This window comes from Leptonychotes weddellii, chromosome 7, assembly GCF_054177405.1.
Source record: "Leptonychotes weddellii isolate Sample4059 chromosome 7, ASM5417740v2, whole genome shotgun sequence".
NCBI lineage: Eukaryota > Metazoa > Chordata > Mammalia > Carnivora > Phocidae > Leptonychotes > Leptonychotes weddellii.
Genome location: NC_138375.1, coordinates 36,862,037 through 36,883,317, shown reverse-complemented (window position 1 = coordinate 36,883,317; position 21,281 = coordinate 36,862,037). Strand labels below are relative to the sequence as shown.

At 42.7% G+C, this 21,281-nt stretch overlaps 1 protein-coding gene across 5 annotated transcripts in view; it reads left to right on the top strand.

The window, feature by feature from the left end:
- Positions 1 to 21,281, top strand: part of LOC102726211 (chondroitin sulfate proteoglycan 4-like) — a 61,513-nt gene that overhangs the window by 6,284 nt on the left and 33,948 nt on the right. For 2 of the 5 annotated variants that reach the window (XM_081826129.1, XM_031034415.2), the window contains exons 2-5: positions 5,784 to 5,947; positions 6,289 to 9,858; positions 11,259 to 11,729; positions 16,042 to 16,218. In XM_081826129.1, the coding sequence (XP_081682255.1) occupies positions 5,784 to 5,947; positions 6,289 to 9,858; positions 11,259 to 11,729; positions 16,042 to 16,218 (4,382 nt within the window). Of the gene's footprint in view, positions 1 to 2,024; positions 2,317 to 2,339; positions 5,948 to 6,288; positions 9,859 to 11,258; positions 11,730 to 16,041; positions 16,219 to 21,281 lie in introns of those variants that run through there. The other 3 variants (XM_081826132.1, XM_081826131.1, XM_081826130.1) reach the window with 3 other exon arrangements.

The following is a 21,281-nucleotide window of genomic DNA, read 5'->3' as shown; positions in this document are numbered from 1 at the left end:
TTCTACGCTCGTGATGTATCATCTATACGATACGTTTGGAAGAAAGGCGACACATAAAAAGGTTCAGTATAAAACTGTCGACAATGTGATGTTATGAAAAGGCAGCTCTCGTTTTCAGGGAATACAGACAGTTCTGAAATCTCTTTTTTGGGAATACTTTCTTAATTAGTTTCTACGGTCACCAGGCTGAACTGATTGTGTTCTAAAATCCAGAACCGATGTGTCTCCTCCCAACTAAAAACGTATCTTCCCCACTGTGTGCAGAATAAGGTGCAACCTTCTCAAGATGGTGTGTAAGCCCCCCCCACCATCAGTGGGTCCCTGCCCGTGGGGATCCAGTTGGTCAATCAGCCATTTGCTCCCCAAACGTTCATTGAGAATTCCTCATCATATATGTACCAACAAAACAAAGCAAAACAAAACTGAAGCTTCCCTCCCGGGGTCCTCCTCTCAGTAAGTGGATCGCTAGCCAGAAATCCGGAAATTCATCTAGGTTGCCCCCTTGACCTTTCCCCTTCCCTCCTAGACAGTCCAGCTTCTAAAGGATCCTTTGAACCCACCTGCTTCTCCCCCTGCCTGCTTCCCTACTCCCTATCATCCCTTTGAGCCCATTTCCTGCACTTCAGCCAGAGCCATCTAAATTGCAATCTGGGCACAGCATTTCCCTGTTTGATCCCTTTATGGCTGCCCTTGAATAGAGTCTGAACTCTTACCTTGGCTTCCAAAGCTGTCATTTATTGGGCGCTTCCCATGTACTGAGCACTCTTGGAGGCACTGAGGCTTGAGCAGTGAGCAAGACTAGCAAAGGCCCCTGCCCTCAAAACCTCACATTCTGTTTGGGATGGTTTGGGACTGGAGCTGGATAATAACCCAGGAGACAAAGAAGGTAACTAGGGCCTAGAAAAGAGTTTCCACTTTAAACTGACAGTTCCGGGAAGGCCTTTCAGCCCTCTGACCGTTTGCCCCCCGACCCCTCATACCCCTGCCGCATCCACCCTGGCTGCGCCCCCCCCCCCACACTGGGCTCAGCCAGAGTGGACCTTTGGCTCCTTACAGTCATTGGTCTCTTTCTCTCCTATCTCTCCACTTGTTTCTCTCCTCTTACTCTCGCCTGTCCCTCACTAGGTCTTTCTGGAAGCCATTGTCTTGCCTGCCGGAAACACCCTCAGTCCATCCCCTTTGACTAGGCCGAGTGCTTCTGCTGTGCTCTCCATTTCCCTGGTACTAAGCCACTCTAATTGCTTGATTGGCAGTCTATGTCATTCACCTTTGAATCCCCGTGTTTGTGGTTTATTTGGTATATTTGTGGACAGCACAAGTATATGTATAATGGGCCACTTAAATCTGTCAGGGAGAGACACTTTATAGGCACAGTACTCCTTCCCTCATACCCCAGCGGGGCCCCAAACAAACTGCTGTTGTACCAACTGTCTAATATCCTGGATCGGACATACTCTTCTTTTTGAGCAGCTTTCCCTTCTGATAGACTGCAAGCCCCCATAGTCTCAGTAACTTCCTGCTTCCAACTCCTGATAGTACCTGGCACGTAGTAGGTGCTCAATAAATAGTAAACCAAAATACCCCCAAACAAGCAAAACCCAAATCAAACAGACATACATACAAACAAAAACAGGAAGATGTAGTTTGGAAAAAGAAGTGGGAACTATTTCTAAGGTAAATAAAATGAATCAAATAATCACTAACCACCCTCCCCCCAGGGAGAAATTATAGAGAAATAGAAATGTTTACTTTCCCTGAAAAGTCTTTTACCCACCTTATTGCCAAACTTTGGCTTCCATTGAACCATTTCACCTTTTACAAAAGCACATAAAACCAGGAAGTTGCTCTGATTTTTGTTCACCTTGGCTTGCCCTACCCATGTAATACTGAAATCACACCTTCTCCTTCCCTGCAGGTGGAGATCAGCTTTCCTTTTCCTAGGACCCAGTTTTTCTTGTGCTTCGATTGGCTTCTTACTATTATTTTGAGGCACTTACTAGGAGCCACAGAAGTTGAGGTCAGTTTGGAGATCTGTGAGCATGAGACTGGCTTCAGGCTGTCAGACCAGTGGTTTTAAACCTGCTTCCTTGTTTTTCCCCTGAGGCAATGGAAATTTCTAGCCACCAGCTGATCCTGGAATTGATTTAGTGCCAAGGAGGTGAACTGTGGGAAAATATATTACTTAGTCATTCTCAGCAGTAGATTTTATGATTTAGAAAACATTTCCTGGTTTTGAGAGCTTAACAATACAGCCTCTAAGTCTGTAAAAGTCAGAGTGAGGGGATTCAGTAACCAGAGGCCAGGACCATACACAAGGTAGGATAGCTAGTGGGTTTGTAAATGCTTGTTTTGTCTTTCTGACCTTATTGCTACATTCTCGTTTTCCTGAATTTAATTATTAATGGCTGTTTTTTCACTAAAGAAGAGTGCTTATACCTACCTGAGAAAGTTTGTAGAGACCATATTCATCTCTGTATCAGCTTCGTATCTTGGTGAACTACCTGTTGACTCTACATAAGTCCCTAAGCTTCTCTAGGCCTGAGTTTACTCAATTATAGAATGAGGGTCTCCTAGGTTAGTGTAGTTTGGTTCAATAAATGCTTGCTTGCTACTTATCTTGGATTGGGTTCCCTAAAGAGAACAGCACAGGCAGGGATTCTTGTGCAAGTAAAATGCTGACTGAGGGGACCAGGAAAGAGCTATAAGGAAGGAGGGAAGCAGGATAGGGCAGGAGAAGAAACCAAGCAAAGATCTGGGTTTAGCTGACCTAATCTCAGCCTGATCCCAGAGAGAGCTCTAGGATATGAATAACACAGAGCTCTACATATTTTATATGTCTGTTTCAATCAGTCTTTGGCTATAGGTCCCCCTCTAGGGCAGGGGATATAATTTCACTGAAATTTCTGGATAACACAGTGAAACAGCTGGAGGATGGGTGTACCAGCTTGTTAAAAAGGGATCTCAGTGGGCTACCAACAGAACCTATTATGCTACCTGTGGCCAGGCACTGTGCTAGGTATTGGAGAGGGAAAGATAAACAAAGAGATGGTTCCTAATCGTAGGAAACTCATGGAATATTCCAGGAGATAGATGAATAAGCAAGGAATTTCAGTACAACATGGTGAATGCTGGAATAAAGGAATATGCAGAGTGTTGTAGGAACGGAGAAGCAGACATTGCAGATTGGGTTCCTCAGGAAGCAGAATCTAAGATGGAGATAATCATGCAAGAGCCTTATCAAGGACTGTTCTTAGGGATCAACATTTGTTCTCAGACCCATATATTTATACCTCCTGGAGATATAACAGCAGGTGTTTAAAGATCTTTAATTTAAAGACCGTGTAAAGATCTTTCATGTAGTCTTGGAGGATGGACCCTCACTCCAACAGAGTATTGCTTCTGAGGTTGTGATTCACCTGTACCTTCATTAGGTTGTTCAAACACTCTGTCGGGTCCTCAGCTTCAGCCGTGTAATGTATGATAGGCCAGTGGATCCTATGGTCTTAGGCCCATTACACACCTTCCTTGGAGTAAAGGGTGTGTCTTTGATTGATGTGATGCTATTTGGCCTCCCCTATTAGTGGATTAAACATTCCATGAGCTCTTCATATAATGGTGCTATCTGAGGCAAGAAAGGCAAATATATACCCAGAATATGTGTCTATTTTATTTTTTGAAAGGAATCACTGGCCATTCTAAAAAGAAAGAGTTTCACTGAAGTCAGCTCAACACCAAGTGGACAGTTGGTCTCTCTTCAAGGGACAGTAACATATTAGGGATTGGTGTTGGATTCTGTTGGAGGCATGTTGGGCATTCAGCAGGAGCTGTACCTAGGAAAGCCTTGGGAAGAGGGAGCCCAGACTATTGGGTGCATGAATAGATGCCTTCCCTGCCACCATAGCTACCTGTTGTGCCAACCTATTGGGGGCAGATGACAGAAGCTGGCTGAGGTCAACTGACCAAGTCACTCTGTATGCCTTGTTGTTGAATGCATATTCTGTGGTGGATGTTTTCTGGTGGGCATTAACGTGCAGCATAATGATTTTCCCACTTAATGTGTCAATCCCAGACCTCCTTATTCCTACTCTTTCAATCTTCTGCATCCTAGGCTCTTGACCATATGGCCAGGCCATTTGCCACTCTCAATCAGTTTTTATTTATTTGAACCTCTGTCCACTTCTCTCTAAGTGTTCTACCCAAAGTTCTATCCACTTGGAGGATTTTTTCTTCCTAGTGTTTTTCATGGCCGCCGCTAGAGGGAGCTATGGTGCAGTTGGAGTCTATTGTCATCACGCACCCGTATGATGAAGCTGACTCATCTGTGAACCATGCTCAGGTGTTCTGTTTCTCCATCAGCTGGTACCACGGGATTCACCCATGCAGCCATATGTGTGAGCTGAGGAAAGGTGCTGGGGCAAGCATGGCGATGATGGAGCTCCGGGGCTACCATCTTGTGTGCTCGCTTGTGCCTTCTGGTCCTATTTATGCTCAGTCCCGGAGGTACCACTTTCATCTCTTTCATCCATCTGTCATGGTAATTCTGTCATGTCTGTCTCAAAGACATTTTCTGTGCATCTAGGAGCCACTTTATCAGTGGGTTCACACCATTTCTGGTAGTCTTTGCCAGGGTGTTATATCCTGTATCCTTGGAGAGTGCTCCCAAATCTATAAACTCTTCCTTATCCAACTTCACGCTTTGCCCCCTTGATCAGGTACCCCCAGTCGTATGTGTATTCTGGCAGCTACAGGTAGTAGAATACACCTGGAGAGGTCCCACGGCTACACTAGGCTCTAGTCCTTTTCCACCCACGTCAAGCCCAACATGTCCCCACACAGGTTATGTTGTGACTTAACCTTTGTTTTTGGTCTAGTGGCCAGGAGGAGAGATGGGAGTGTATCTTCAGAGATCAAATGCTGCTTGTGGAGAGAAGCCTCTGCATCCTTTTTCGGCAAGGGCCATGCCAGCCCTAATGGGGGAATAGGCCACTTCTGCAGGCTAAGAGGTTTCAGAGAGAACTAGGGACCCAAGGTATTTGAATGCCTCAACCCAGATATCTCCAGTTCCTTATGTCAAGGTTCTATTCTTTCCCAACCAGGGTCTTAGATTTGTCAGAGCAAGCCTGTCATAGATGGGACTTGAACTCTATTTGCAGCTGACTAGTCTGATGATTAATTCCTGGGTGGGCATCTTACCTTCCACTGGTCTCCTGCTGTAGGAAAGGAGGACTCTATATGCTACCAGGGAAGCCCTCTTGTTTTTACACTTAGCTTGTAATTGTCAACTGATCTCTCCTAGCTTTTCCTTATCTTTTTCCAAAGCTTCATTCAAATTTAGCAATAGACACCCAATTCCATAGTCCTCATAGCTACTATTTGCACTATATCTTTCATGGCTTGATCTTTCATAGCTGGCTAATGTGTTCCCTTCTGCTCTTAAACCAGTTCACCACCAGTGGTTTGGGATTATCCCTGTGACAGGGAAGGAACCGGGATTGGGTACATGAAGAAATAGACTTGCAATTCAGTTTCAACAGAAGCCTCCACCATCCTTCTTGAGAGTTCTAAAGATAGACTGACCCATCAGAGCTGTTTTCAGTTGGGGCAAGAGAACACAGCCTTTGTATCCCCACATCAGATCTGTGGGCTACCCCAGGAACCAGCTGTGGCCTTGGGCAAGGCAGCTTCAGCAGGGCAGTCCCTGAAGGGAGATGACAATCTAAAGTGGAATTGTCATTGTGTAATATATTTACTCATTTATACTCCTTTTTAAAATTTTTCCCTAGCATCTTTTTATGGTGAAAGTTATGTGGAGCTCAACATCATAGAAGTTTCACCTGAGTTATCTCTTCAATTAAAATTTCAAACCAGCAAACCACAGGGATTACTTTTTCTTGCAGCTGGGAAAAATGACTACTGTATAATAGAACTTCTATCAGGAAACTTACGGGTAAGATTTTCTTAAATCTTTAAAAACGTGTAAGTTTTCAATTACTGGAGGAAAAACCGTGAGAAAGAAAGAGAACAAAATAGCTATCCATTTGATTACTGTTATTTTACTAGAATAAAATCATGTGCCATTTGAAAAGTTGGGATATCCTCTGATTTTACCAGCATGCCTGAAATATTCTGACTCTGAAATTTTTAAACTTCATTGTGTAGTCCATACATGTGGAAAGTGGTTTCAAGTCCAAGTTTCTCTCTCTCTCTCTCTCTCTCTGTGAATGGCCCTGTTTTCTTAATAAAATACTATGATATGTGATTGATTAATTATGATTCTTTCTATTTCAGGTGAGGGTGAATTTGGGTGCAGGTGAACAAGTGCTCCTTTCTGAGCAAAGACTTCGTATGGATGACCTGGATTGGCATTTAGTGGAACTATACTATGTTAAAAACAATCTCTCTCTGGTTATCGACAAACAGTATGAGACAACTGGCCAGATCACTGGTGGGATGCACAATTTGCACTTTCAACACGGAATCTACATAGCAGGCCATGGTGGACTTGACATCCCTTACCTAGATGGAGAGCTCCCCAATTTCCGGGGATGTATGGAGGATGTGGTATTTAACCAGAGGGAGATCCTCGCATCCCTCAGGTCTTACCCTGGTTTTAAGAAAGTTTATGAGGTGTCACTAGGATGCAATGATGAATTTTTTGCAGGGGAGGATGAAGCCATCAATTTCTTTAGCTCCAGATCCTACGTTACCTTCCCAGAATGGAGGGTACAAGGGGAAGGGCTGTTGGAATTTGCTTTGCAGACTGGAACTCAACAAGCTTTGCTTTTATTTCAGTCAGGTAGAGAAGGAGATTTTGTTGCTTTGGAAATAGTGAATGGTCTGTTGAAGGCTCGTGTAGGAAGGAGCAAAAGTAACACCCAGCTCTCTTCTTTTAGCTTAATTAGTGACAACAAGTGGCACGTTATTCAACTCAAATTCACTGGAAGGTATCTGGACCTGATGGTGAATGAGCAAGGGGTAAGGACGTTGCTGCCTTTGCAAAGCCAACCATTTGTATCGGAAGGTCCTCTCTTCGTGGGAGGTCTTGATAACCGTAAGGGAGAAGAAGTTAAGAAGTTAGAACTTGCCTCTGTGTCCAGGAAATCTGCCCGAGGAATCTCTTTCAAAGGGTGCTTAAGAGGCTTGGAAACCAACTCAGAAAAAAGAGCATTAAAGAATGCCCTTGTGTCCAAAGATGTAGCTGCCGGGTGTAAATTGCAGGGTAGTGATCATGAAAACCCTTTCGTAATGACAACAGAAAACCTGCTTCGGTCAGAAGTTCCCCTTTCCACTACCATCCCCGAGGCAGGCAAGCCTTTTCTTCACCATGCAAGTAGCTATTTCTTGAGTCTGAATAACTTGGAGGTCCAAGAAGGTGGGCGAGCGTTACTGGAACAAAGGCATATGAACGTGGATGTGGCATCGGAAGATTTGGGCATCCATCCTTCTCAAATTCTATTTAAAATAGAGGAAATGCCCCTTCATGGGTTCCTTCGAATCGATGTTTCCCCTGCGCAGAGAATGGAGGAGGCTTTCACTATGTTAGATTTGGGGCAAGGGAAAGTTTGGTATGTCCATGGTGGTTCAGAAGAACCGAGGGATTTTTTCACATTTTCAGTCTCGTCCAAGAACAAGAAGGAAATGCCGTTATACCTGCAAGGACATGTTCCATATGTGTTTACCATTACTGTCCTTCCAGTAAATGATCCCCCAGTCCTTAAGCTCCCTGAAGGAAACTTGCTTCTCGTGTTTGAGAATTCTAAGAAACGACTGACTCCAAATATAATACACGTGTCAGACCCTGACACAGATTCCTTGAGTCTTAGTTTCTCAGTTCTTGGCAACTTCAATTCAGATGCTGGGTTTTTAGAAAACACCAATGGTCCTGGGAAAGCCATTAATGGTTTTACGCAGGGGGATTTAAGAGATGGCAACATTTTCTACGTGCACAGAGGTCATCGGAACTCCCGGATCCTTCTGAGAGCAAGCGATGGAGAGCTGGTTAGCAATACGGTAGTGTTACGGCTCGTGGCTGTTCCCTGGGACTTTGAAGTGGCTGTTAGAACTGGGGTAGTCGTCCAGCAGGGTGGCACGGTTCTGATTACACAGGGTAACTTGTCAGTGGAGGTTAACGGTGAACCCCACGAGATGGAGACCCACTATGCTATCACTCATCCACCCCAATTTGGCCAGATTCAGCGGCAGGGGTCAAGGGGCGGATGGAAACAAGTTAGTACCTTTTCTCAGCGTTCCGTTGATCGGGGTCGTGTCCAGTACCACAGTACGTTTCAAGAATTACAGCTAGAAAATGTTACAGATCACTTTAAATTTAAAGTTAACATAGAAGGAAAAATCAGTGAAGAGTTGACGTTTCCTATTACCGTACACTGGCTCAAGTTTATACTTCTGAAAAACGTTCCTCTCGAGGTCAGGAAAATAGGCAGACAATTATTGAACTCTGATCATCTGCAGGCTGTGACGGAGGGTGTGGACGTAACTCAGAGAGAACTGCATTTTAAGTTACTGACCCCACCTAAGAAAGGAAAATTGCTAGTTGGCAATAAAGTTCTAAAAACAAACTCCGTCTTCAGCCAACAAAACATTGCAGACTCTAAGATAAGTTATGAGCCACAGGAGAGGCCCAGGGAAGACACACAAGACACATTTAGGTTCTTGATTGTTGCAAAACACATAGAATCAAAAGATTATACTTTCAGAATAAACTTTGAAGCAGATAAGACACGCATTATTGTAACTAACAGAGGATTATTTGTAAAAGAAGGAGGAGGGAAATTAATTACGAAATCGGAATTATTTGCTCAAACACTGGACAATCAGACCTTCCAATATAAAATCACCAAGAGTCCTCAACACGGGAAGCTGAAACTGGTTAACTTTTCAGATCCTCTGGGAAGTCGTGACAATATCACCGCATTCACTGATCAAGACATAGTAGGTGAGCGGCTGATGTATGTCCACGATGACTCTGAGACCCAGCATGATGAATTCCTCCTTGTGGCCTCTGCCACAGGACCAGGCCAAGAGGGAGTGGTCAGGCATCTTGACACGGAACACTTATCTACAGAAATCAAAGTTGCCATTTCTGTAGACTTAAAGAATGATGAGAAACCAGTGCGTGTGGTAGATAAGGTCTTTCATGTCGTGAGGAATGGCCAGCGTCTACTGACCCTGGCAGATCTCTGTTACCATGACCCCGACTCAGATTTTGATGATGGGCAGTTGCTCTATACCAGGCGGGGCATCCCAAATGGGGACCTGGTGAGAGCCACTGATCTGTCTCAGAAACTCTACCAGTTCAGGCAAGAAGACCTGCGGGAAGGGCGAGTGCTCTTCAGACATCGGGGTGCAGACTCTGCCCGCTTTGTGCTGTTCGTGACAGATGGTGTCCATTACACATCATCCCTTCTTGAGGTCAGTGTGTCAGACCCTTATGTCCAGATAGCCAACAACACGGGGCTGGTTGTACAAAGAGGAGAGGACAGCAGCCTCACAACAACTAACCTCAGTGTCACCACAAACCAAGATGTCAGAACAGACCACGAGATCGAATTCTACATGCTGCAGCCCCCAAAGCATGGCAGAGTGCTGGTCAACCATTCAGTGTCCCACTCATTTTCCCAGCACGACTTGAAGCAAGGACATGTGATTTATAGGCATGATGGCGACGGCAACTCTGATGTGTTCAACCTGACAGTGAAAGTTAAAGAGATATATATAGACGTGGGCATCTATGTACGAATGTACTCAGAAAGTCACCAACATCGCACCCAAATTCTGCTCATTAAGACCCTTGTAGTTGAAGAAGGAAAACCAGTAAAACTGAGTAGAGGAAGACTCCAGGTAGGTAGTTGTCCTACCACCAAGCATTCTCTCTCTCCCAGAGTAATCTGCTTCTAAGAGCTATTTTTGTGTTGATTTCTCCCTGGTATTCAGAATGACTTTTCTAAACGTAAATGCCTTTGAAAAGAAAAGCTGGAAAGTTTCATGATTTTGACACTACTGATTTTCCTATAGTTGGAAATGGAATAACTAAGCCTTATGTTAAAGCCGAGTGCACACCAGCACACAAGTATGTATGTTTGTTTAGTGTAGAATGAACTGGGAATGAGGAGATGATGTACATATTATAGTAAATTAAGAGATCTTTACTTTTTTCATTTTTTATAGAAATGCTGCCAAATATTTCATTTGATCTGAGTTACATTTGTGATGTGATGAAGCAGGGTATAAAAATTTAGAGAAACTTAAACATAAAAAGTGTTCCTAAAACAGCAGAGGATGCTATCCTACACAATTAATTTCCTTAGCTCTGAAGGTGGCCTCATTTCGTTTCCTGAAATTGATGGATAAAATTGGTGCAGACTAGTGGAATGCCAGGGGTGAGACCTTATACCAGAAGCTACCTGGTTTCCTGGGGCTCCTACTTAGAAACTTCCAGCAGGCAAAGCCCTGCTGATCAGAGTTAGGAGAGTGTTTGTTTTAGGGTAATTCTGTACAGGGTTTGTAAACTGTGATTTATGACAGCTGGCCACAAATACAGGCTATTCTGAATATACCCTCAGGACTGCAAAGGAGTTTACTTGTTTGCTAAATGCAGCCAATAACATCAAGAAGAAATGAACCCAAATCAGAAGCAGTTTACTAAATGAGTTTGCCTGAGGAAATATGGGGCTCACCAGCATTTCTCAATTCTTTTTTAGGATCTTGGAGAGTTTATGTTTCACCATAAGGGGGCATGTGTAGTTCAGTGACTATAAATCAGTTAAAATGACAGTTTTGAGATGGATTTTGCTGAATCAGTAGATTAAATATATATTGAAAATGCTGAGCTAGTTAAAAGGGGAGAGAAAAACTTTCCTCTAAAGTCTTGCAATTTAAGTGATTCAACTTCTGCTTCTTCAACCATCTTTCATTCCTTCTCCTTATACCATTTTATTTCTTTCACTTCAACTTGCTGAGTCCTGGGTGTCTTGCTGCTGTGAATGATGCCTTGTTAACGCATTAGTAGCTATTCAGGTCTTGTTGACTATTACTTTTCTTTGCAACCATTTGCATTAAATGCAAATGTTGACATGGTCACCAGAACAGACCCAGGTTTAAACTCTCTATCAACCCTGATAGTAACTTAAGCCATTTGTAGACATTAATAGAGAACAGTTTGGTTCATCAAGGGTCTTGACTCTTATGAGTATTGATGTGATTTTCTTTTTGTGTCTGTGTGTTGTATATACAAACTCAAGGCTGTCCACGAAGATAATATTCCTTCAGAGGCAATGTTCACCGTCAGAATTCCACCAATGCAGGGATACCTCCGGAAATCTTTACCAGAAGAAGGAAGCTTGGGTGCAGATGCAAAGTCCCCTCTGATTTTTACACAACAAGATATTGATGATGGGGATATTCTTTATGTGCAGACAGCTCCTGACCAACAACAGGACCGTTTTTTACTGGAAGTGGTGAATGGTTTCCAAGCTGTGAATGGAATTGAAATCTTAGTGGATATCGTCCCTAAGCGGATTCCTCTGGAGGTACAAAATTTCACAGTCCAAGAAGGTGGTTCCAAAGCACTTCTGGAAGACTATCTCAAAATTCCAAACAAATATTTTGAGGGAGTTGACTGTGAATTTGTTCTACTGAAACCACCGAAACATGGTTATGTTAGCAATTCTAATTTTCCAAGAGTAAAGCTAATGAAGTTTACCAGGAAACAGGTAATAATTCTCAGTTAATACATTTGGGTACATGGGATAAGAGAAAAAGAAATGCTATTTATTATTTAGATTAATGGACTCTCAGGAGTGATAAGACTTGAAAGAGTATCTAGTTTAACCTCCTAACAGACGCTAGAAGCCCCTTCCATGGTAACCCCATAGAAAGATCATCTAGCCATTGATTCAATATATTCAGTGATGGAGAACTCACTACTTCATGCAATGGGCACTTCCGGTTTAAAAATACTTCAGTTGTTAGAAAGTTCTTTCTGCTGACCTGAAGTCTGCTGCTTAGACACTTAGAGCTCACAGCACAAGTCGTCCCTCCTTTCCTGAAAGCTCTTTAAATATTTGAAAGAAAAAGTTATCAAGTTCCCTCGGATTTTATCTTCTTTAGGTTAAACATCTCTAGGTTCTCCCACTTTGGCTCATAAGCCATGGGTTTCTAGCCCCTGTGCCGTCCTGGCTGCCCATTTCTAGAGGAATTCCACACTGTCACTGTCCCACTCACAGTGTTACACCTAGATAGTTGACACAGACGTGCTTTAGTCATTAGTGGGTTTACTCATTTATTCATTCCATTATTCAATTAACAGATGTTGACAGAGTGCATACTCTGTGCATGCCCTATGTAAGCACAGTGGTATCAATGGTTAAATGGCCCAGTCCCCACAATCCAGCAGCAGGACACAACTTCCCGTCTAGTGTTCAGCATAAAATAACCACTCAGCTCGGGGCTGCTATCATGTTTCTTTGCTTTGGGCTAGGTTGGTATTATTGTGAGACTTGGCTTTCTTATCATGAATAAAATAATGATTTCCATTACTTTCTAAGTATTGAAAGTAGCTTGCCACCATTTCCTTTATAAGCTCCTGGGAATATGCACTCTTCAGGTTGGAAGCCATTAACAACCACCTGGCATCTCTGGGGATCTTTGTCCTGTTAAGGTTGCTTTAAGGATTTGCTTCTAAGGATTTCATCTTATCAATGGACTTGAATTGATTTGCTAAACCCTTCTTCTGTTCAAGTTGCTGTTCAAGGTTGCCATAAGGAGCCACATTCCTTGCCCTGAGGAGATGCTGGGGGAGGGGACATAGGCGCCCAAGTTTTGACATGAGTACATCCTTCTGATGCTTCACAGAGCATTCTCACCATGGTGCTAAGGAAGTGCAGAGTTGGCACATCTGACTCTAGTTGAAGAGAATAGGGAAGACTTCACAGAGGGAGTAACGTTTAAGCAAGACTTGAACAAAGAAAGAAAGAGCAGGGAGGTAACAGAGGAGAAACAGAAAAAAAAAAAAAAAAAGGCAACATGAGCAAAGGGAACAGCGTGGCCAAGGAGGCATTAAAGTGAATGGGTTCTGGGGGCTGGGAAATAACCCACAAGACTTGCAGGTGGGCTCAGGAGTGGCAGAGAGAACTGAGGCCAGACGGGAGAGTCTTGAATTATATGTCGAGAGGGTTAGACTGAACCGGGAGGCCTTAGGGAGCCATGGGAAGAAGCAGAGAATCCTGAGGACTGGAAATGACCTTGGAAATCAGTGCTTCTCTACTGGGGACCCGGGGAAGGTAATCCTTTAGTGACTTCCTATAGGCATCTCTTCATCATGGCTTCCTTCTCAAAGGCTGGACAAACCATCCAAGATGACCACTTGCTCTGGTGCAAGTTGAATTTAATACTGTTCACCTCAGGGATGCTAGGTGAGAGGCTGAGCACTAAATTTTCATCCTGTCTTCGTCAATTCATTGTTGATTGTGCTTTGTAAGAAGTATGCATTTAGAATGGTTGGTTGAAATCTGTATGTCACGTATGTGTGTTCCCTCTAGGATCTGTGTTATTGTGTAGCCTTGTTCACAGTCAAGGTCATGTGTCCCTGCTCTTCCCGATGACCCCTTCGTACTTTCTCTTCCTATATGACTCTAAGGTCTCCAGGTTTTGAGATATCATTGTTTTCATGTAAAGCAGCACTAACCCCCAACAACTGGTGGCTATAGTGTTGAGTGGCTTGGAGGAGCCCGTGGCCATGTTTGCCCTTCATTCATTCAGCAAATCATTTTTGAGTATCTATTATGTGTCAGGCATGCCAGTTGTAAGGAGTGGGGATACAGCGGTGAACAAACCCGGCAATAATCTGTGCCCCGATGCACTGGAGGGGAAAGAAGGAGGCAGAGAGAGACAATAGAAAAAATAAATAAGTGAAATAAAAGGCATGTCGAGTGAAGATTAGTGCTATGGAGAAAAATAAAGCAGGAAAGGGAGCTGGGAAGTGCTGGAGCCTTCAGTGGGGTGTGTGTGTGCGCCTGTTCCGTTTCAAATCAAGTGGTCAGGGGAGGTCCCATTGAGAAGGCAGCATCTGAACAGACAGCTCAGACAGACAGGAGGTGATGGATGGGTGAGCCTGGTAGACATGGTGGGAGAGCATTCAGGCAGAGGGAAGAGCAAGTGAACAGCTGTGTGGGGAGCAGCGAGGGGTTTAGTGGGATTGGACCGCATGCCATGGGGGAAGAGCTGTAAATGAGGTTAGGGAGGTCCAGCATGGGAGGGCCTTCTACTTCACCTTTAATCCTGAGTGAGGTGGGGAGCAAAGAGGGAGGGAGAAGGTGAGCAGAGGCATGACACCCTATGCCCTGAACATGATTGGTGACAGGGGACCCAATACTTTTCAGTCTTCTAAGATTTTCTACAAGTTTGTTATATCTTTCAGTTTCAGGTCAGCAGATATTTTTCTAGTGTTAGAAGTCGAGAAATAGGCAAACCCCTACCCAATCTTCTCTTTGCCTTTAGATTAATACATATTAAATGGCATGTAATTTGGGGGAGTGCCACTCCTTTGAAGAAATGCTGTATTTCTCCAGGAAAGATACTGAGGAGGCAACTTGAATTAAATACCATGTTCCTAAAGCACTTTAGGTACAAATTCTCTCACATTCTGATCAATGCCATCTTCTGTGTTTAGTTTCAAGTAGCTTGAAACAGCATGTTTCAGAACTTGTGGTCAGGCCTATGATGGTCTGGAACTCCTCTGCCCACAGAACTCCAAAGAAATTCTCATAGCACCTGTGTACAAATGGCCACAACTTTCCCTTGAGACTCTTCCTGAACTTTTCAACTCTTGTCAGAAACACCTCTGAGAGATCAAAAGTATTTGCTCAAAGGAAGTGCACCATAGGAACGGGCAAAGTTGAACTGTTAAAATTTTTGGCAGTATTCTATCAAAACAAACACAACCCCAGAGACTTTTTCAGAAGTTCAACTACTCCTGTTGGGCTTTGGAAGTTCTCTGCCATTTTACGTTTGGGTCACAGACTCACTGAAACCAAGTTCCCTTCTAGCTTGAAAATTCTCTTGGTCTCTAATTATGATCCTGTGCTCTTCAGTATTTTCCATCAGACCCTTAAAGACATGAAAGGCATTCTGATCAAAATTGTGGTTATTACAAATCCAAGAGGAATAATTAATTCATTTGATGACCATTTCAGAATGAAAATTAGAAAATGAAATCTAACAAGGATAAAAGTGAATGTTTGCCATTTGTGTTATTGGTGACAGGGGACCTGTAAAGGAAATCTGCCTTGATAAAAATTTGATTTTGATATATTTCATTATATTCTGTCCACAGGAGATGTTTGGTAGCTAGTTATGGGTAGCATCTGCTAAGAGATGCACCAAAAAATGATTGTGTTCTGAAGGAGGAACAGGATTAGGAGGTAGCATGTATAGTCTCCCATACAAAGAACAGTTAAAGGAATAATGCATGCTTAGTTCAGAAAAGGGAAGTCTGGGGAAACTTAATAGTTGCCCTGGTCCAGATGTCTCCAAACAACAAAAATCCCAACAAGTGGGTAGAAGGGTAGAAGTTTCAGAGCCTCAACCTAACTTTCTGAATTCTCTAACAAAGTAATCCACAACTTCAAAAATTAGTCACTGTAAGTAAACAAGTAGAGTCTGAATTTCAGTGGGTGTTGTTCCACTGAAGGAACAGCTGGATTGTATCACTTACCTATTGCACGTTTCAGTGTTAGAACTAGCCTTTGACTTAGGTCTCCTGATTACCAGTCCGGTGTTCTCTTTCCTACGCTATGTGCTGTGTTGCTCCATTCCTCCTTAAACTTACTCCTAGGATGTGGCATCACTTCATGAAAACTATCCTGTCCATCATAATTTCTACTCTAAGTGTCAGAATCAAACCTCATAGGATGAACACATGCTTCTGTGTTTTAGAGAGACATAAAAATTAGGATTATAGCAATTTATTCATGTTTTTAAATCACATTTCAATAAGTTGGTGATTTTTGTTGGTGGTGGTTATAGGTGGAAAATGAATTGATTTACTACGTGCATGATGATAGCGAGGAGCTTCTTGACAATTTCACCATCTTTGCAAATAGCTCAGAGCTTGGAAAACAGAGTTTGCCCCGAACTCTTTTTGTAACTGTGGAATCCATAAATGATAAGGCTCCAGTAATAACAACCAACAAAATCCTTCAGGTAAGTGCTCTGTGCTTTTTGATTTATCATAATAACATTAGGGCTACCGATTTGATTTTCTTTTATATTATTTCTAATGTTAAATAAGAAGACATAGCACTAGGTATGTACGGTTAACATATTCCTACTGGTTTTAAATAAATGTTAGTTGTGACTGGGACATTCTGTTGGGTAACTGTTGGAAGATGATGAATCCCAATGAGTTACTGTCTTGTATTTCTTGAGTGGGTGTCCTTCACACTGTATTCCCCAAGGCATGGCCTTTTCTAGTTAGGGTGGGAAGGTGAGAATCAGCTCCCTGGTATTGAATGTGTGACCTTGGGCAAATTATTTAGTCCGTCAGTGTGCTCTCATCAAGGTGGTAGGAAATGGAGGCAGAGTTGTGAGGAATAAAAGAGAAAATGTTGTAAAACTCTCCCACAGTTCCTGACATGTGGTGTGGTTGGGACTCAATAAATGGTAACATTATTACTGAAAAACTCCAAGGCTAAACCAGTATTAGAATTAAAAAAAAAACCAAAAAACACTGTACAATCATGTGATGGTATTTTGCTGTTTCTGGGAACTTCCGTCACCCTTCACTCTTTCTGAGAATCCCCTGGGGTTGCTTCTTGGGCACTCACAGTTAAATGTGTTTTGGCAACCACATGGTGTCCACCATTTGGCTCCTGTCCTGATGTGGGAACCTGAAGCAATGTCATGGCTTCTATTGGCCACACAAAGGGCTTGATGCGCAGGAGTCCCTCTGGCTCTTATGGCACCATTTCCTCCCACACCAGCACTACCTACGTCAATGCTGGTGAACCCATTTGTGCCAGTTTACACTCAAGGATCCCAAAGCTTTCATTCAGTAGATTTTTTTGGTCTTACATCACTCCTTCATACTGTCCCTTCTTCTAAGGACTTGGGCATGAATTTGCTATGCTGGCTTGGAGAAGAGTTATAGGTATTACAATAGTAAGTGCTCAGAAAATAATTGTTAGCCATTATTATGTGCCAGGTATCACTCTAAGGGCTTTTAGCTCACTGAGAGATGTCCTACCATTTCCCTCATTGGACAGAGGAGGAAATGGCATGACAGCTAAATGACAGGCTGAGGACAGAGTGACAGCACAGGAGCCTGATGGCTTTTTCATGCCTCTTTTCAGGCTCTCCAGCAATGACTGACACATAACAAACAAGAAGTATTTGTTGAAGGGATGAGTAAATGAAAATATAAACTGTCATTTTCCCCCCAACATTGGCCCATGTTTCAGAGACCAGGCTTTTGCCTTGGCTCTTTCTTCCTTTAGTACAGCTGCATTTCTGGAAGAATCCAGAAATGACCCCTCGCACATTTCAGCCTCTAGGGGACACATTCATCAGGTATGCCCAGACGTGGGAATCTGAAGGTGTTCACTTTGAAATTTGGCAGAGACAAATCGTCCCACATACGTTTTGGACAACGTCAGCCTTGTTTACACACTCAAGAGAGTAAATAGTTAATAATAGATTCTTTAGAAGTCCAGAGGAGATTGGGTAGTCAGAAGAGATGCAGAAGAGGTGGACACAAATAGCACTCACCAGGGGCTTATCTAACTAGAAAATTTTATATTGTTAAACATGGAAACAGGCTGGGGTTTTAAAATCTGTTTTTATTTGCTCAAAATAATTGGATTTAGGAATAAGCTTTTTAGCGCTTTTAGGTATTTTATGGCTTGGCTCATTATTCAGCCTCTGTATTTTAAGTGAAAAACTAATGGTGTTTATACCTTTGGAACGTGTCGCTTTATCTCTAGTTTACTCCAGTCATTGTCTAGACAGCCTGGGAATGGGACGTTCTAGCTGGTCACATTTGGAGGCCTACCTCTGTTTTCACAGATTCTTGTGGTGTTACTATCTACTGAACTCATTCTCAGCAAAGCGATCTAAGACTAGGTTGTTGGCTCCAGGGAGGGATCGTAGGCATCAATGATTATTAAGCACAGTTATAAAAGTTTACATTTATTATGGGCTTACGGAGTACAGTACTGAACATCTTCCAGAAGTGGTGTCATTTTCACAACCCTCAAAGCAACTGCTGTTCCTGATGTCCTCATCATAATAGGAGCAATGAGGCCCAGAGTCACCAAGGGAAGGTGTGAAAAGTCTGACTGTCTCACCACCATTCTCTGCCGCTTGGCCCACTACTCATGACTGCCTCAAGCTCTCTCAGTGCATCCACGTGATCAAGGGCTGTCTTTATTATGAAGAAAAAAGCCCCAAAGCTGTGGTGCTTCTTGCTCCCCCTCACATGGACTTCGGGGAATAGGTCCGCAGCAATTGTATTGAACACATATGTGTTCGCCCAGGAACCTCAGCAGAGGAGTTGGGCATTTTGCTGTGTGGTGCGAAACTGCAGGATGAGAAAGATCCATGGGAGGGAGCTAAAATCTAGACAGATACGGGAGAAGAGCTGGAGCCGGCTGAGGGAGAGGAAGACCAGGGAATAACGCAGTGAACTCTTGGGCTTCCTTCTGAAAATGAATTGAAGCCTTGTGGGTTTGGCTTTCAGTTCTGAGGTGCCATTAGTTATAAGAGGCACCCTCAACTTAATAATAGTTTTATTATATTGAAATATTCCTGTCAATTTAAGATCTTCAGAACATTAGATTGTGAGAGGAAAAAATGTGTACGCTGGCCTTTGTCTCTGTCTTCCCTTTAAATTAGGGAAATACAGTCTCTGCTGAAAACCTTGAGCTTGCTCAGGCGGTTTGCCCACACCCCCTTCCCCCATCCTTATTCCAGAGTGTTTCTCTCAAGAAAAGAGGAACAGTCACTGGGGGCAAGGGTCATTTCCTTTATTCTTACCTTCTTCCCTGAAGAGCCTGGATCTAGGCCAGGAAGGGTGCAACTTCCCAGTTTCAATGGATGTGGTCATTTGACTCTGGCTCTTTCTGAGTTTATTCACTTATATATCTGGTAAGAATCGCATTCTCTGTCTTTAAAATTCTGGATTGAAGTTAGAAGACCAGAGTTCAAGTTTTGTAAATTGCCCAACTTAAGCAAAATTTCTCTGAGCCTCATCTTCCTTGACAGCAAAACCATGACTGAGTTGTGGGTTGGTGTGTGTAAAGATATATATATATGGATTTATTATAAGGAATTGGCTTATGTGATTATGGAGGTGGGCAAGTTCCAAGATCTGTAGGGTTAGTCAGCAGGCAAGAGACCCAGGAGAACCAATGGTTTAGTTCCCATATGAAGGTCAACAAGAAGAGCTGATGTCCCAGTTCAAAGGCAGTCAGACAGAAAAGAATTCTCTTTACTCACAGGAGGATCAGTTGGTTTTGTTGTTGTTGTTGTTGTTGTTTCTACTTAGGCCTTCAACTGGTTGTATGAGCCTCACCCACTTAAGGGAGAATAATTCTGCTTTACTCAGTCGACTGATTTAAGTGTTAATCTCATCCAAAATGTTAATCTCATCCATTCTCATAGAAACACCCAGAATAATATTTAACCAAATATCTGGATACCCCGTGGCCTAGTCAACTTGACACATAAAATTAACCATCATAGTCTTAAGATTCTATGCTGTCTCTGACTTTTCAAACAGAACTTTCTCAAGACCTTCAGATTATCCCATATGACTACCCAGACTCCTTACTTGTCATCAGAGCTTGGAGCAAGTGGCAAGAAGGGTTATCTGTAGTCTACTTGGGAAAAGGAAGTGGGAGCCTAGGGGGTAGACCAGCTGATAGCATCTCAGACTCTGGATAGGAGTTCAAAGGCAGAAATCTGAATGTTAACCGTTCTATCCTAGCATAGGATACACTTCTTTCTCCTAAAGTACTTTAAACAACATTTCATTTAGCCACAGAACTTGTGGCTGGCTGGTCTCCAAAGTCATTCAGTGGTGCAGGGAATCATTTCCGACGTGACAGACTGGTGTTAGGAATTGGGGTTAGACCAACTCCTGAAATGAATCCTTTGCATTTTACTCTGAAATATACTCTACTGAGTACTTCTGTATTCAAGCATCACCAGAAATTTTGGTGCATAACCTGATCAAATGTATTTGTGTCCACAAGGGGGCTTCACTTTCCTGTTTTTCAACTTTGGCTTTCAATACTGTACATTTTGTTTTGTTGTTGTCTTTTACACCAAAAATAGAATCATTTGTTTGTTTCTGATAAGCACTTGTCATCACTAAAAAGAGCGTTGAGAGCCAGGGACAGTGAAAGAATTAAGGCAGCAAAGCCTGAGATTTTGACGGAAGGCTTAGAAGGGTCAGACAGTGGGATAGTAACTTTATAAACATTTCACATCCCTCATCTGAAACTCAAAACAAAGGTCTGGGTTTTTAAACATTAGAGTCATAATTAGGATTATATTGGATTATAATTAGGTTTCTAAATCCCATTGACCTTCTGTTTAAGTTAAAGGTGAATTTTTAAAAATGTGTTCCAATTAATGTGCTAATTATTTTTTCAAATATGAATTCCTTAAACCATTATTTCTTGGGCTTTGGATCACTTTTAATTCTGCATTCAGGTCTGCAACCTTTGTTTTTCTTCTCCCCATCTACCTGAAGTTGCTATGACCAATGACTTGGCACGAAATCAAGCCTCGCCCAAAGCAGTGGGGCTGTTAATTGAACTAAATTTGATTTGAGTGGAAATAAAGACCTAAAGTTACCAGCTCTTGTTTTGACTGGCCGGTTTTTGACTTGTTTTGAAAGATGGTATATTCCAGAGGCAAGAGGGGGCAAAAGCAGAGTTGCACGGAAGAGTAGCTGCAGTGGAAAACGTGCTTCATCCAGCTTTTGTGTGCGCGGTGCTGGAAAAAATGAGTATCTACGAGTCACGAGAAGAGAATGGCAGTACTTTTCCAAATCAGCTTGAGTTCTTAAAGAAAGGAAAGTAAGATACACGGATGGATTTTAAAATGTAAAAAGTGAAAAAGTAGAATCAGTGGCCTTGGAATTTTGTTAAATAGTCCAATTGTGTATTTTATAAACACTGTAGCTTTCCATGGATTAACTGAAGACCAAAACCTTATAATTTGAACATTAGGTTGATGAGCATTTCTTTTTTTTTTTTTTT